The sequence below is a fragment of the Gracilinanus agilis genome, chromosome 2, assembly GCF_016433145.1.
Source record: "Gracilinanus agilis isolate LMUSP501 chromosome 2, AgileGrace, whole genome shotgun sequence".
Lineage (NCBI taxonomy): Eukaryota > Metazoa > Chordata > Mammalia > Didelphimorphia > Didelphidae > Gracilinanus > Gracilinanus agilis.
Genome location: NC_058131.1, coordinates 645,388,741 through 645,406,312, shown reverse-complemented (window position 1 = coordinate 645,406,312; position 17,572 = coordinate 645,388,741). Strand labels below are relative to the sequence as shown.

General features: G+C 36.7%; 1 protein-coding gene across 5 annotated transcripts in view; it reads right to left on the bottom strand.

The window, feature by feature from the left end:
- Positions 1-876: 876 nt before the first annotated feature.
- LOC123238233 (cytochrome P450 2C18-like) overlaps positions 877-17,572 on the bottom strand; it is a 34,161-nt gene continuing 17,465 nt past the window's right edge. For 4 of the 5 annotated variants that reach the window (XM_044665717.1, XM_044665715.1, XM_044665714.1 and 1 more), the window contains 6 exons: positions 14,871-15,031; positions 14,089-14,265; positions 10,244-10,385; positions 8,472-8,659; positions 2,872-3,013; positions 877-1,614 (listed from right to left, as the gene is read on the bottom strand). In XM_044665717.1, the coding sequence (XP_044521652.1) occupies positions 1,424-1,614; positions 2,872-3,013; positions 8,472-8,659; positions 10,244-10,385; positions 14,089-14,265; positions 14,871-15,031 (1,001 nt within the window). In that variant the 3' untranslated portion in view covers positions 877-1,423. The remainder of the gene's footprint in view (positions 1,615-2,871; positions 3,014-8,471; positions 8,660-10,243; positions 10,386-14,088; positions 14,266-14,870; positions 15,032-17,572) is intronic. The other variant, XM_044665718.1, reaches the window with a different exon arrangement.

The following is a 17,572-nucleotide window of genomic DNA, read 5'->3' as shown; positions in this document are numbered from 1 at the left end:
CTTGGTCCCTTGATGGTTCTGTGAACTGATACAACCATTCTGGAAAGAAATAAGGAACCACATCCAAAGGGGCATAAAACTTTACATACTCTGACCCAGAAACACTACTCCTGAGTCTATATCCCAAAGAGATCAGAGATAGGGGGAAAGGATCTACTTGTAAAATAAAAACATTTTTAGCAGCTCTTTTTGTGATAGCAAAAATTGGAAACTGAGGGGGTGTCCATCATTTGAAGAATGATTGAACAAGCTGTAGAATATGGTTGTAATGGAAAACTATTGCATCACAAAAAATGATGAACAGGAGGAGTTCAGGAAAACTTATATAAACTGATGCAAAGTGAAGTGAACAGAACCAGAACAGTCTATACAGTAACAAAACATACGATGATCAACTATGAAGGACTAAACAATTATCAGCAAAACAAGATTCCAAGAGAACCCAAAGGGACTCATGAAAAAAAATTTCTATCTGCAGCCAAAGAAGGAAATGTTAGGATCTGATTATAGAACAAAGCTTGTCATCTTTCACTTTATTTCTTTGGTAAGTTTTTTTAATGTATGTGTAATATATACCTTTTGCCATAATATGAGGAATATGGAAATATGTATCGCATGAAAGCACTGATATAACCTATATCAGACTTTTTACCATCTGCCTTGGAGGGATTGGGGAAGAGAGGGAGAGAATCCAAATTGCAAAATGTCAGGAAATAATTGTCAAAAATTGTTTCTACATATAATTGGGGGGGGAGGGATTTAAGTTAAATGATTAAAAAAAAATCCTCTGTCCTAGGGGAGAGCTATGTTGTTGATAGGAATTGACTAACAGTAAATCTCTTTTCTTCTGTGCTCATTAAATGACTCAACTCTTTTAGTGTCTCTTGAGTGTGATCTATGCTTTTAATATTTAAGCTTCTATTCTTAATTAGAATAGGCAGGGAACTATTACGAATTATTGAGTTGCTATCAAGTAGCGTACATGCTGAGAGAGTATTAGTTGAGGCACTTAAGGAAAAGAAAAAGGCTGCTATCCATTACTAGTGGTTTATAATGGACAAGTATAAAACATTGTACCTGACAATAAAGGACTTACAGTCTAGTTTAGGAGAAAGGATAAAAACGACTAGCATACTTGAAACAAGAATAAAGGAAGGGCACATAAATGAGTATTAATTTGAATAGTTCAGACAATAAGTAAAATGGGATATGGCTTCTGAATTGTGATTTGAAAAATGGGTAAGAATTCAATCAAAAGAATTGAAGAGAGGAAATATTTCAGCCAAAGGGAATGCCTGGAGAGTGTTGGGGTGTGGTTGGGGGGAAGAGGTAATCTATTTTGTCAAATGTCAAAGGAAATAATGGAAGATTAAGCTAGAAAGGTAGGTTGGGAAGTTGAGAAGTTAGAGCCAGAAGTATTCCTTTACAGGTTTTGGGAAGGTAGGAAGCAAAGCTTAAAGGACGGGGGTATATTGCCAAATCCACTGGCAACTGGAGTGGTGTCTATATCCTTTGGGTTAATAAGAGATTTCAAGGTAAAATTCTGCAAAATGGTAGTAAGAAACAGAAACAATTCCATCCGAGCCAGGCCCTCACCAACACATATTCTTTTTCCTGAAAGAAACAAATGCAAATATTTGTTATTTGTGGAATTGTAAGTCATTTAGAATAGTGATCTCAAACTTAAATAGAAACACAGGCCATTATATACCATATCTAAGGATTGTGTGGCTGCATGTTGATTTAGAAAACTACATGTTAACATTATGTATGTTTTATTGTATTTTTATTTATTTTAAAATATTTTAATCTAGTTCTTAATGTACCCAGGAGTATTGAGAGCAATTTGTTTGATATCTCTGATCTAGAGCATTCCTTCTGACTTATGGGTTCTTCTCTTCTACCCAGTGGCATTATATAGAAGACTATTCTTTCCTTTCCTCTATATTCCCCATTTGGAACATCTCTTCTTATTCCATGACCCCTGATGGGTGAACATAGCCCTTTGCCCACTTTCAGTGCAGGATTAAGAGTGAAGTTTTGGGACAGTGCCAGGCCTGGAGTTAGAAGAAACTGGGCTGGCCTCAGATACTTCCTAGCCATATGATTCTAGGCAAGTCACAACTCCATTTACCTAACCCTTACTGCTCTTCTACCCTAGAATTGATACTTAGTAAGGAAAAAAGTAAGATGCTTTAGTTTTAAAGAGTAAACTTTCTTGGTCCTTTTGAAGCCCTCAAAGCCTTTTCTGTAAAAGAAGAACTCCCTCTCGCTCTCTCCCTCTAAATCAGTCTTCCAGAAACAGAGTAATTCCTAGGATTTCAAACTTAGAGGAAAGGGATAATTGCCCCCAGGGAGAGAACAGAGCCATTCACCCAATTGCACAAAAACAAGTTCCTTTTCATAATTGTAGTGAAAGAAAATGAAAGGGCAATGATTGTTGGTTCCTCTTTGGGTAGCTTCAGACACAGTTCTGGGCAGGGAACATAGCTCTAGAATCAATTTCCTTCTTAGTGCCAATCCAGCTGCCTGTTTCATCTCCACTCCAGCAGCACTGCCTTTTTTAAAAAAATAAGCAAGAACAACTGCCCCTAAACCCATATACTAACCATTCCTTCACTTGATGACTTATGAAACATTGAGAAGATCAGGAACTTTGGCCACCCTATTCTGAGGGTTTGTAACTGAAAGATACTTTGGTGATAATCTAGTTAAATCCTTTTTTGGACATATAATGTAACTGAGTCTTAGAGTAATGAATTGACTTTAACAAGGTCACACAGGTAATAATTAGCAAAGCCAGAATGAAACCAATGTTCTCTGAGCTATTGATCCATCTTTTATAAGCACATTTAGATTAAATTGTCTTACCTGCTGAAAAAGGCATAAAATAGTCACTCTTCTTAAAGTTACCGTTTTCATCCAGAAAGTGACCTGGATCAAACTGGTCTGGATTAGGGAACTCTTCATTGTCATACAGAACAGAGGTCAGTAATGGTATAATGGTAGTGCCCTAAAACAAAGAGATACAGATAAACAGAATTAGAAAATAAGAATCCTGGAATGTTAATGCCAGAAGGGACCTTGATGGTTACTCTATCTGACAATCTTTGCACTGAAGTGACTGAATATTAAAGGTGGGCATAAGAGAATAAGTGGGAAAAAAAGAAAATATGGCTTAGTAGTAATAAAGGAAAGAGGACAATGACATAAACTATACAGAGCTTTCATGCCTATATATAATAAATACATTCTTCAAGAAGAGAGATGGAAGGAACTGAGTGTGACTAACACCAAATAACAGTATACACCCCCCCCAAAAGTTCAATTATCTCTTATCAGAGAGGAGGTTACTGGGAACGAATATGGGGGATCATTTTTAGATCAGCTCTCTGTATACATTCAAATTGGCAACTTATTAGCACAAAGATAAAAACTAATACCAATAATACCAAGTTAGAAGTATAGCAGGATTGATAAGGGAGTACTTTATCAATTTGATGAGCAAAGAAGGTAATGCTTTTGTTTGGACCATTTATTTTACTATAAGCAGAACTGGTATGGGCAGATCTGGAACTTTGGAGAAAAAGTACATGGAAGTTACATATGATCTCACCCATGTGGGGCAAAAGGAGAGTTCCTGGATGCCAAGTTCATGGCTTCAGTCTAATGAGATAGTGGCACCACCTCTTAGACTGAAAATTCTAGGGAGAGAAGGGAACCATGTACCCAAAGGGAGAGAATCTCTGACCCTTAACTGAATAGAGGAAGTTCTTGGGTAGGAACATCTCCTGGAGAGAGAAAATGATATCCAGAATCTAACCTATTAGTATGTAAGGGAGATTAAAGCTGAGAAACAAGTTTTTGGAGTAGATAAAAGAACTGTGCTTGTGGCCCTGCTGGAACTGGTGGGGCAACAAGGAACTAAAGCTGCAATGGGAGGAACACAAGTATCTGTGATTTGCCCTTTATTTACTATGCTATTGAAATATCATAGGCCAATGGGAAGTAAGATTTCTATCAACACCAAGATCACTTCTCTTCAAAGGAGTGTCCAAGCCTTCAGGAGAGTACCATGAGGCTAGATTCCTATGTGACATTATTACTCCTCCCACACACAAGCTGTCTTTCATCTCTTGATCTTAAATCCTGGACTTAAAAAACCTCATTGTTATTGGCCAAGGAATTTATTAAAAATATCAAATCAAAAAGAAACATGTGAATAGTTCAACTATGTGTCACTTCCAATGGACAGTTTCAATCAGATTCAGCTCTATGAAAGGTGAAAGAAATCCAATTATCCCTAAACATACTGGAATTTCTTCTCTATCAACAGCAAGAAGCTAATAATTCCTTGACCTACCTTAATAAAAATTTAATCCTGAAAAAGGTTGAAGAAGCAACATGGAAGGAAGTCTATTCTAGATCTTATTTTCCCCAATGAGGAAGAATGGTTGCTGAAATAGAAATAATGCCATTGTGATAACTTTGGGGAGAATGTTATTATCTTAAAGTTTATTAGAAAAGAGGAAAGTAAGTCAAGCATACTATGGTCCCTTTTCCTCTGTGACCATTACAAATAAGGGTCCTAATCCAAGCTCTGATATTTGCTACCTGTGACACCTTGGAAAAATCCTTTCATAACTTTAGGCCTCAAATTGTCTTTAAAGTGAAGGGGGTTGTGAAAAAAAATTAACTGAAGAATGTATAATTGTTCTGATGAAGACTGAGCCTGAAAAAATGATGAAAAATTCACCTTTCTCACTTCTTTGCAAGAGATAAGGGACCATGGGAGTGGAATAGTACCTATGTGTCAGATTTGTTTGAAGTGTTAGATAGTTTTACTGAACTGCTATCTCTCCTTCCCTTTCCTTTTTATTTTTTGTTGTAAGAGACATTTGTAGGTAGGGAAAGGGGAAAACGTGTATATTCATAAATGAAGGTGACATAAACACAAAAGTCAGGTATAATTTAACATGAATACTAGATTATAGAACAGCATATTTCAAAAAGTTCAGAGGAAAAATAAGTAAGCTCTCACTGACCAAAATTCTACAAAGGGAGTTAAACAAGGGACAGTAAGGAAATTCTCAAAAATGAAATCCTGGAGGTAAAAAAAAAAAAAAACATTTCTGATATCGAAGGAAAAGAATAATTGCCTGAAAGCATCAGTGTAGATTCTCAGAGAATTCAGCATCCAATTTGGATTTTTAAAAGAAATAAACAAAAGGTAGGGGAAAAAACAGATAAAAGAAGCTTGTCATGGTCATATAGCAAGAGAGGTTAAATACTCTGGGGCAAAAACTAGTCCACTTTAGGCACAGGAGGAAATAAAATGGTCTCTATGGTCCAATTAGTTCCATTTTATTGGCTTTAAGGAGTTTATTTTAAATGGAAAATTCAGAATTCAGTCACAATTATTGAGTCACTAATTGTGAAAAGTCCTGATATTAAAAGATTGGGCTCTTTATTTAGCCTTCCACTTATGTCTATCACTAGTTTTTTACTGGTTTCCTTGTTAAGAAAATATTCGGTTTACTGGAAACATTTTTGTAACCAAAAAGCAGATTAGATTAATAATATCTGTAGATAGACAAAAGAAGTTGAGGAAGAAGTTGAGCTTTTCTAGGTTCCTTCAATCTGGGTTTTCCACTGCAGGATTCTTATAGAGTTAACATCTCTCCTTGATATCTCCTATATCTGTGACTGAATCACAGAACTAAAGATGTACAAAGTTGGAATCAATTTCAGAAGCCATTTAATCCAACTTCAGTCCTGAAAAAAAGATCCCTTTTACTTTATACTCAAGAAATTGGCTGATTATCTCCAATAGAAGTGGCACCATCTCCTGTCACAACCTATTCCACTATGAGGAGGCACAAATTATAAAGAAGTTTTCTCCTGTATCAAGCTGAAACTTGATTCTTTGTAGTTTCCATCCATTATTCCAAGTTCTGCCTCTGTGTTCAGGCAAAACAAGTCTAGTCCCTCTTTCAAAAGACAGCCCCTCAAATATTTGGAGATATCCATCATGTCCTCCATTGATTCTCTCTTCTAGGCCAATATGCCTAGTTCTTTTAGCTAATCTTCATATGGAATCATCCTGAGGGAGACATAGGCATTTGTTGAGTATGAAGTAAAACCAGATATTGACAGGGAGTGTTCTGATAACCAAAACCTAGTTTCCAAAAACCCAGCATTTTATAGTGCTTCTCAGGCCACTGATATTCCACTTTTAATTCAGTCTCCATAGTCGCCATCATCATTATAGAAAACCATTATAGAAACATTACAACCATTATAGAAAAGAAATCCATTACTCTGACTAATATCAACTTCTTCTCATGATCAACTTGCCCCAATAAACATATAAGACTAAGAACTCTGAAAATAGCAGTGTCTCTCATATCACCAAACCTCTACCAGTCTAGCTACCACAACAATTTTCTAAGGGTAGATCAATTTTGGAAATAATTGTCAACTCCCTCTGTAGGTGTTACAATCCTCACTTTGTCAGAAGCCACAACCATGAAGGATGCAGAAAGAAAAATTCTTACCACCAAGAATTGTCATTAGATTTTTTAGTTTCTTGAGGGAAAGGACTATCTTTTGTCTCTTTTTGTATCACCAGCATTTAGCACAATTATCTGTTACATAGTAGGTGTTTAATAAATGCTTATTAATTAAGTGATCAAAGGCCTTGGTTTTAGCTATCATGAATGGTAGGATTAAGTTAGGATTTTTTAAAGATGGAGGAGAAGGGGCATGTCTGTAGATAGCAGGAAGGGAGCCAGTGCATAGGGAAAGTTTGGAGATGAAAGAAAGTTAGAATAATAGTAGAGAAAATCTGTTGGAGAAGAATCTATTGGATGGATGGCATAAAGCATACATAGATATGCTGTAACTGGTTATATTTGGCTAGCCACATGTTGAAGAGAAGACTCTTAGATTGGCTATGTGAGAATTTATTTTTCATATATTGTATTAATTCTTATATCAGGACTCTGAAGTAAAAAGACCCCAATTCCCATATATTAGGGATTATTATTGTGTATTTCTATATCCAGAATCTGAGTCAGAAATTCTATCCAGCCTATTCCTTTTTGCACTTTCTTTGTCCTTAGGAATTCCAAAGAGCACCCTCCTTTTTAATAGAATTTGGTTAATAAATGAAGGGGAGGAGGGTTCTTTTTTGGAGTGCATGCAAACCTTCTCCTGTCCATCTGCTGGTGTGGAGAAGGACTGATGTTTTGATAGATTACCTCTAATTAGATTTCACCAATTAGAGATGTCTTGGGATATTCAAGGGCTGAATAATGAACTCCAAAAATTCTTTTTATTAAATTGCCCAAACAAGATTCATGGTCTCTGGTCATTCAAGATATTGACCTATATGTCACTTAATCATTTATGATGCTGACCTAACCAATAAGTTGATATAATCAGGAAGTTTATATTCTTACCCCAAAACGCTCTTGAGTTAATTTTATTTATTTATTTTTAAAACTCTTACCTTCCGTCTTGGAATCAATACTGTGTATTGGCTCCAAGGCAGAAGAGTGGTAAGGGTAGGCAATGGGGGTCAAGTGACTTGCCCAGGGTCACACAGCTGGGAAGTGTCGAAGGCCAGATTTGAACCTAGGACCTCCTGTCTCTAGGCCTGGCTCTCAATCCACTGAGCTACCCAGCTGCCCCCCGCCTTGAGTTAATTTTAATTGTAACAGCTATGGAGGCATCAAATAGTTTCTCAGCTTCAGCTACAGTCTTATCACCCCATTTATTTCTGCAGATCTCAATGACTCCTTCACTTAATGCATTTGATGAAAGGAGTGAAATAACTGACCTTGAGAGTTTCAAAAAGTTTAGAGAGCAAGTCACAAGAACCCAGGGCTGAGAGTCAGGCCATGATTAATGTTTCAAGGAGCAAAGAGCAAACCTGAGGAGAACTTTATAGCTCTCTACCCACTGGCAACTGAGACAAGGATTCCCATGGCTGAGAAAAAGTCTTTGGATGTGAATGTGATGAGAATAATGCTATGTAGGAACTGAGTTAAGTTGATCCTATATCCACCAGAAATTGAGGTTGTGCAGAGGAGAGTGTGCCCTGTAGTGTGCCCAGGGAGAAATATTCTGACTATGCCTTTAAAGCAATTTTTTTTAAAAGTTAGTTGGCATTAAGTGCCTCAATAGGACTAAACTGCTAAACACCACTCCCTAACAATGGGGCAAACATAGCCAGTGGAGCCTTGAATGGATGACAGTAGAGAAAAAGCCATCCCAAGCCCTTTAGTGTACCCTAGAACCTCAAGGAGAGATATGGTTCACCTAATTGGTCTTGAGAAAGTGAACCATATCATATATACTACAAATCAATTAGGGAGGAAAAGAATGATCCTTTTGCTGCAGTGTCTTCCCAGTAATAACTAGATAACACAAATTCATGTTATACTCTTGGGAGACACACTTCTGACCTTGGGGATCATGTGTTGTCTGAATGTAACATCTTGTGTCACTGAATGAGTCAGATTGGCTGGGACCAGATCAATGTATCTTTGTATTTCATGGATTACAGCATCTGTGTAAGGCATACTATTTCTGTCCTTCAAGCAGGGACTCCGGTTGTGGCCAATAACACGGTCGATTTCTTCATGAATTTTATCTGTCATGACAGAAATAGAAATTATATTAAAAGTGATGATAAAACTTCATAACCCCCTCAGTTTCTCTTATTTCTCACCCAGAGCTCCACTGACAAAAATTCAACTATTTATGGGAAAATGAAGAGTTCATTTTCCCTTGACCCAGCTGAAAATTTATTTAGGTTCCAGCAAGTAATCTAAATCCTGTATCCTCAAAGTACAGATCTTGCAATGTTGTAGAAAAAATACAGAACAAACAGCACTTGAATAATAAAGCAGTGAGAAAATAAGAAGGGGCTATAACTGAACAAAATATTATTAATAAATTCACCAGAATCCAAGTTACTTATTTACAGAGTTGTGTGAATGGCAGACAGTCCAGTTGTGCTAACTCCAGATAGAAAAGCATGACTCATAAGCCATAACAAAAACACTCCTCCAAATCATTCCACTGTCCAATCTGTTGCAGAGGATTAGAACTAGACTAAGAGTAAGCTTCCATTTTTTAAAAAGAGTTCTGTTTTTTAATTCAAAGAATTCATGTTTAAGTCACACCTTGCTCCTTATACTAATTATGTGACACTGGGCAAGTAAATGAACTTTAGGCTTCAGTTTCCTCATCTGTAAGACAAGGAGATTGGATGAGATGGTCTGAGGTGCTTTCTATCTCTAAATCTATGATCCTATGACTTAATGGTCCTCTTTTTCCTAATTAGTAATCAACAAAAGGGCTAGATATTGTTTGTGAATATGTCATAGCCATAGTTCCATATAGTACACTTCTCTGTACTATATGGCAATGCTCCAAGATATATTATAAACTTTTAAAAGAATCACTTTTTAAAAAAAATTATTTTTGCCCTGAGAGAGCCCTCATTATAAGTTGGTTATTTTTACTGCATCATTGGCAGGATTAGTCATACTTTATTTACTCTGATGTTTGAGGAAAGGTAAAATCATTGAGTGGAATTGATAATAATAATTGATGTTCACAAAGAGTTTCAGAGTCTGTGAAATGCCTTCCATACAGTATTTCATTTGATTCTGAAAGCAATTTTACTAGAAAAGTATCACAGGTATTATATCTAAATAACTATCATATAAGTGTCATAAAAGCAATGATGCTGCCTGAATTAATTTACAGATTTAGTGCAAAATCAACAAATATATAAAATATATACATATGTATATAATGAACTAAAAAACTAGAAGAAAGTGGAATAATATATTTACCTCATTTTTTGGAGACAAGAGAAATATTGTTTAATTTGAGGGAATACCATTCAAGAAAAATATGAATGAAAAAGAACTTTGCTACAATACAGCTCCCATATCTCATCATGACATGGAGCTCATTCTGGGTTTTGGTGGCTGCAACAGGGAAGATTACAAGCTCTTAGGAAAGTTCTATTGAGTTTGAATGGCTTCAAATATGCACCTGGAGGCGGGCTGTGTTTGTCACCTGAGGACCAGCTGGAATATGTGATCATTAAATACATTAAAATGACAATAGAAATATTCCCAAGGAGAACATCAACAGGACCACAAATCCATCTCTTGCTTACTTTAATTACCATTATTGGGCATATTGTCCACAATCCTACCTGTTATCTCAGGATGTTTTAGTAGAAGTAGAAGGCCATATCTCAGAGTGGTGCTGGTTGTCTGTGTTCCTGCACCAAATATATCAGACACAGTACAGACCAAGTTTTCCATGGTAAATTCAGATTGAAGCTTTTCCTTTTCCTAGAGATAATTGGATGGAATTATATGAGAAGAGAACAGAATTCTTCAGTGGTAAGAGTGATGAGTTTTGGAGACCAAGGACCTAAATATGAATCCTAATGCCAATGAAGATTCTATATCACCTTGGGAAAGTCACATATCCTCTCTAAGTCTCAGTTTCCTCATCTATAAAATAAGGGGGTTAAACTTAATGAACCCTAATGTCCCTTTTACCTCAAAAGAACTACAATCTTTTTTATGATGGCAAAAAACTATAAATTAACTTATTAGTGGTAGAAGCCGACTTATACAATGTTGCGAAGGTTGAAATAACAAAACTTGGCAACAGGTTCAATATCTACAGTAAGGAAGAGTGAGTAGTACAGGATGGCATTGAGTTTTCAAGTTTTGATGAGTAGGAAGGATAGTGGTGTCTCCAACAGTCATAGACAAGTTCAGAAAAGGGGGAGGTTTGGGTTTTGGGGGGAGTGGGGTTGGGATATTCTTGGAATCATATGTGACAAAGTTTAAAAAGCTCTACCCAGGCCCTTTTAGCATTTTTTCCTATAGAGATTTGTAGGGACCACAACTGGCATGATGGGAGTTCTCAAACAGTGAGAAGAAGCATCACATAATAAATAGAGGGGCTAGCACTAAATTCAAAAAGATCTCAGGTCAAATTCTTCCTGAACAGATAATAGTTAGGTGACCATAAGCAAGTTCTAAATCTGTCAGCTGTTTCACACAACTAAAACTCTAAATTACAGATGAGATGCAAATCAATTACAATGAAGGGACTTTCTACTCTTAAAATTATACATCCACACATATCCACATATACACTGAAAAAAACATAGTCAAGACCAAATTAAGTAGAAAATTTGTGTCAGAGAATAACAGCCTAAGCAGAATCAAAGTTGGTCAAAAGATGAATTAAATATGTCTGAAGTAAATTTTTTACCAATTCACTTGAGATTTATTAAATGATTCTGCACATAGAATTCAAATGCCCAATTTTTCCAACAGGAAGAATATCACACATATTACTAGGGTCATTAAAATGAGCTATAGAAAAGTTCATGATTTTTCCCTTGTAGCCTTTCAGGTAATAATAGATCATTTTATAATTATTTCACATTTCAACCCTCTGTAATAAATGGGACTTTTCACATGAACATAGTTAATATCTACACCTAAAGATCTCACTAACATTTTGTCCACTCATTCTCAGTATATGATTCAGATGATTCCCACATCTATATATGTAATCCTAGTCTCTCTCCTCCACTCCAGTTCCACATTACCAACTGGACTTTGTATATTTATAATGGAATGTCCCACAGCTGTTTCGAACTCAACATGTCCAAAATGGAATTCATTATCCCTATTCTTCTTCTCCCAACTTCCCTTTTATTGCTGAGAAAGCTTCCCACTCCCCTAGGCTCACAATTAATTCATCTTTAGCTCCTTGTTCTAACTCATCTTACCTATCTTACAAATCTTGTCATTGCCCAAGTTTTACTTTTAACATCATATCATCTATTAAACATACTCCCTTCTCTCCATTTACACAGCCTCTGTTCATATTTACATCCTTATCATCTAGATAAGAGTCTAGGTTATGGCAATAGTTTTATAATGAGCGTCACAGGCTCAAATCTCTTCCCACTCCAATCTATCCTTTTTTTAAATAATTTTTTATTTTTAGAAAAATTTTCCATGGTTACATAATTCATGTTTTTACTTTACCCCCTCAACCTTCCTCCCACCCCACCATAGCGAACTCGCATTTCCACTGGTTTTAACATGTGTGATGTCTGAAGTAAATTCAATTCAATTCATTAACTAAGTTTAAATCTCAAAAGAGCAAGATAGTTCCTGGTGCTATGTTCTGAAAGAGCTAAGACTCCTTTCTAATAGAAATAGTCAAAGCCCCATAGCAGTTACAATTCATTAGAAGATGGAAGCAAATGACTTGCAGGGAGTATCTCACTGTGGATCAGAAGATGGCTACACAGTGGAAATACTGTCTAGTGTGCAGTCCAGCAACCAACCCCAGCACAGTATACCTGAAACTCAGTACCTCTGTCTTGTTGGCATGGGAGAGAGAGATTTTCCTTATCAGTTATATTGCTGTTGTTATAGTAAATGTCTTTCACTTGAATTAATGTATCTTCCTCGCTATCTTCTCACCATGATGTGTACTTTCCAGCTGTCATCCTTATCTCCCATCATCCTTTTCTCCCCCTCTCTCACCATTGACTTTCCAGCTCTCTTTTTACATGTTATCTCCCCTTATGAAATTGTGAACTCCTTGAGGACAAAGACCTCTTTGCTTAGTGTCTAAAACAGCAAGAATTTTATAAATATTTTATCTAGTCTATCTATTTTCCTTTTTTTCTTTTGGTGAATCTGGCCAGAGAAACCTAAGCGGTGCTCTCAGGGCATACTTAATTTCTTTCAGTCCATTTCAGGATATCTACCAGGGCATCAGGTACTTTCTTCAGTCATCTGCCTTATTTCTCATGCTTTTCACCTTCTTCAGTTGTTCCACCGTATTTTTATAATTGCATGAGCAGTTTGTTGTATTCGTTTTCTAGTTGATATTTATTTCCTTTTATGTGGTGTGGATTATTCTTTTCCTTTGTCTTTTTTTATGTTGTTTTGTGTTTTTTTTTAGAGATAAGTGAGGAATCTGGCTCATTTTGTCTTCCCTCTGTCATCATTGCTAGAGAGTCCTCTTTTATCACATCAAACCCATCTGTCATTACCACCTACAAAAACAACTCCATATCAATCTGACCACTCAGTTTATTCTCATTCCCCCACAACTATCTATCTCTGTCCCATTCAGATTGCCAATTTGTTTCTATCATTTCCTTCAATATCAAGATCAAAACATGGCTCTTCTAGAATATTTTATGTCAACCCCCCCTGAATTCTATTGTGCCTTGTTAATTTTAACTCCCTTTATCACTGATATCTTCAATTTATAATCTACTATTTCACTCTTCCTTTTATGTTCCTAGAATCATAAGACCCTAGGATTTACAGCTAGAAGAGTCCTTTGTTTTTCTGATTGTTTAGTTGCTGAGTTACATCCAATTCTTCATGACCCCATGGATCACAGATATCCATGGAGTTCTGTTGGCAAGGATACTAGATGGTTTGCCAATGCCTTCTCCAGTGGATTCACTAGATCCTTTTGCCAGGCAATCAGAGATTAAATTAATTGCCCAGGGTTGAACAGCTAGAAAGTGTCTGAGACTGGATTTGAACTCAGGTCTTCCTTACTCCAAGCCCAGTGTTCTTAACTTCTGACCTTAAAACCTTAAATGCCATTAATCCCAACCTCTTCATTTTATAGATAAGGAAATTGAATAAAGAGAAGTTAACTTGACATTTCCAGGGTTATACAGCTACTAAGAATCTGAAGCTATAATTGAACTCAGGTCTTCTTGATTCCTCTTCTTTCTTCCTCAGCCAAAGCTCCTGCACCTTATATTAGTCTCAGGTTCCTTCATAAAATTACTTCCTCCAACTAGCCTATAAACTCTTTCATGACAGGGGCCAACTCCTAATATTTTTGTCTGCCCCTGAGTTCCCCACATCATTCCCTGAAGATGCACATTTTAAGGCTTTCTGGTCTCTTTATATTTACTTGAGAACAGCTTCCAGTACAACTCAGAAGAACTGACATACAGTCTTATTTCTCTCACTGTACCTGCTCCATTTTGATAAGGAAAGAGTCAATCAAATCCTGAGGGTTGTTGGGGTCCAGGGCGCCTTGATGTTCCTTCACTTTCTCCAAAAAGAAATCATGCAGCATTTGACAGGTTTTAAATAGCTTGTGGTGAGATCCTGGGAGATACTTTACCAAAAGTGGGAGGAAATTATAGATCTATAAAAAGAAACAATTATTCATTTCGGGGTAGCTATATGACATAATTCTTTACTCTCGGATTCAAAAAAGAAGATTTTGATTAGGTAAGAAGAAGGGGTTGGGGCAAATCCCTTAGGAAAAAAAATGACTTTTATCTTTACTCGCCCTCTTCCTTCCTGAAAACCCCCTAAAATCATTGTAATACCCCTCTATACCACCTCACCAGTCCATCTAAGCCTCCACTATCTATGCTTAATTACCACTTGAAAGGTTTCTTGCCTTCCTATCATTTTCTCAGAGGTCAATTTTGCAATTTCCAAAGAGACAACTGATACTTACTAACCCTGTCCAGGCTCAAGAGTTAAGGGCAAAACTCAGCAATCCTCTGGCAATGGATATCTTTAAAAGGAACATGGAATTTCAGTATCTGTACCATATAGGTAGAGTACTTCAGGAAAGGGCCTGGAGACCCTCGATCAAATGTCAGTGGGGTGACAAAAGTCATTTTTATTGAAGGGAGCATCTGTTAAGATTCATATTAACCCCTAGCCTTGATCCAGGGAGTGGTTTCTCTGAATTAAAAAAGAGTGCCATCTCTCCCAGAAAGAGAATTCTGCTCATACCTGTATCCATGGGGAACTCAGGATCTTGACCTTTTCATCTAAAAGCTTCATTAAATGTAGAAATTTCTGATCATGATATTCAAACCTCTTCTGGAAAATGATAGAGCAGATGACATTGCAGGGAGCACACCCAAGGATGAATGTGGGGTCACAGGGCATCCCTAAAAAGAATTAAGGAGAGAGTTTTAACATTATTTTTTTTATTTAATGCCATTGAGATTGCAAAGAGCAATGGCCTTGAGGAGCAGTGGCCACCACCATTACCTTACAGTCTCCTCCAACAGGTCTATAGTTTTCATTAAAGCTGAGAACTCCATAGTACAGAAAGGTTATTAAAAAAAAAAACACTTTGAGGGATCAGTTAGAGGTTCAGTGGTTAGAGAGCCAGGCCTACAGATGGGAGGTCCCGAGTTCAAATTTGACCTCAGACACTTCCTAGCTGTGTGACCCTGGGCAAGTCACTTAACCCCCATTGCCTAGCTCTTACCACTTTTCTGCCTTGGAAACAATACACAGTATTGATTCTAAGATAGAATAAAGTTTTAGGTTTGTTTTTTTTTTTAAGAATTTTGAATGTAGTTGATGACTTAAATCCTTACAACAGGTCTTAATGGAAGATAATTGAGAAAAGGCCAAAATATAAGCATTTTGGGTAATAAGGGTGTTATGAGTCTCAAATAGAATAATGGATATAAAGCATTTGCAAAGCACTATGTAAGTCCCTGATTAGCCTATAGTCACTAGTCCTCCAGTCTAATGATCGCTTTATTCCTTAAGCCTTCGTTCTAATGCATTCTTACTGAGTTCAAACCAGGTTTATAGAGCAATGTGGGAGGTTGTTGGTAAATGTTTAACGATGACTATCTGGAGGGAAAAAATGTATGCGCACACATTTTTACCTTGAATCTGTGTTAATAATTTCTTTAGCCCAGACCAGGACAAAACAAACTTCAGCCAGAGCCAAATCAAGTCTATCCCCTCTTCTTGTATGGTCCCTATATTTGTTTTTTTGTAGGTAAAAATAATTTTTCTATCCTACATACAAAATGTAAAATCATGTTCAGCCTGTCGTAAGGCAATAATTTATTGACCACCTGACCTAGATAATAAACAACAAATCAATTCCTGATTTCTAATGAATGCTGATTTCTGAGGTATAAATGTTCACATGGAAAAATTTTCAAATGGACATAGCAAGCTGCTGGCTCCAGTACACCTTTAGCTGGTAACTTTCAGAAAAGGCAATACCAGGAACAGCTGGAGTCAAGAGTCAGAGTATAAAGAGTTGAAAAGCAAGTGGAAGAGGATGAAATGAGTAAAGATGAGTCTTTAAAAAAGTGTGCCATCGATGAAATGGAGATGTATAAGATGATAGCTTAAGGGAAAAGCTGGGTCAAGTGAAGATTTTTTTTAAAGGTGGTAAATCTGAGCATATTTGTTTCTGATAAGGGATGAAGAATAAACTGGCGTATAGGGAAAAACTAAAGGAGAAATAGGAAGGGAGAGAAAGAGAAAGAGAATGGTGAACAGTAAATGGTCCTGAAAAAAGAACAGAAGGGATGGCACCTAAGGCATAAGTAAACTTTACCAAGGGGGAAGGTCAATTGACGCTGAAGCAATAAAGAAGACAGGTAATGGACAAAGGATTTTATTCTAAATTCTCTGAGACTGAGCTTGCCTTCTTGGGATGCCCTAAGCAACCCCATTTTTATCTAGAGGAAGCACTTATCCTCTATAAGCCAGAAATCCAGAACTATTTAGCAATACAGGTATCATGTGCATATGCACCTGTCTTATGCCTACATGGGTGTACTGATATTGTCCTAATAAAGCTTATTGCTCTTTTCTTCCTAGTATTAAATTATTCCCATTCAAATATTCTAAAGTGAGAGAGTATGGATGATTGGGTAATGGGCGGTATTTGACAGTGCCGTTTCCTTGAAACTCTCATCCTTTCCTCCCCAGCACACACAAGCATATTTTATCTTTTATATTTTAAAAAGTACTTATTACATAGAAGTTATAGGTTCAGTTTATCTATCACTTTGTGCCCTTCCCTGATGCCCTATGGACTCATCATATTGGGATTCCATAGCAGAAAGAGGGAAACTTCTCTGCCAAACAGCTTAGCATGGAGTGGCACAGGAAGATCGTGGAGGATAAAGGAAGCCTGGTATGGTTCCAAGCAATTCTTATGAATCAGCTTAATGACTTACTACGCTGTTCATAGCCCTCTTTCCTGTTCTTTTTTAAGCTCTTCAGAAAACCATCAGGAAGTCTACAAAGTCATTTGATTCTTATAACTCATCTTCAAGAAAAGAATGCTTTTTTATGGAATTTCTTAAGAAGGTCAACAGAACTGGTCCTCCTGGATGTTTGAGAGCAATGTTTCATTTGAAAAGTAATAAAAAGTTCCTCATTGCATATAGATTACTCTAGGTTCTAGAAGGCTATACCAAAGAGCCCCAAAATTCTGCTGCCCAAGGACCAACCTGACCAAGTAAATAGAGATTCATTCAGAAATTGGCCACTGTCAAGGCAATAAGGGAAAGGGGAGAGAATAAGCATTCATTAATCACCTGTTACCTTCTGGCATTGTGCTAAATATTTAAAAATATTATCTCATTTGGTCCTCATAACAACTCTATGAGGTAGGTGCTATTATTATCTTCATTTTACAAAAGAAGAAACTGAGGCAGACA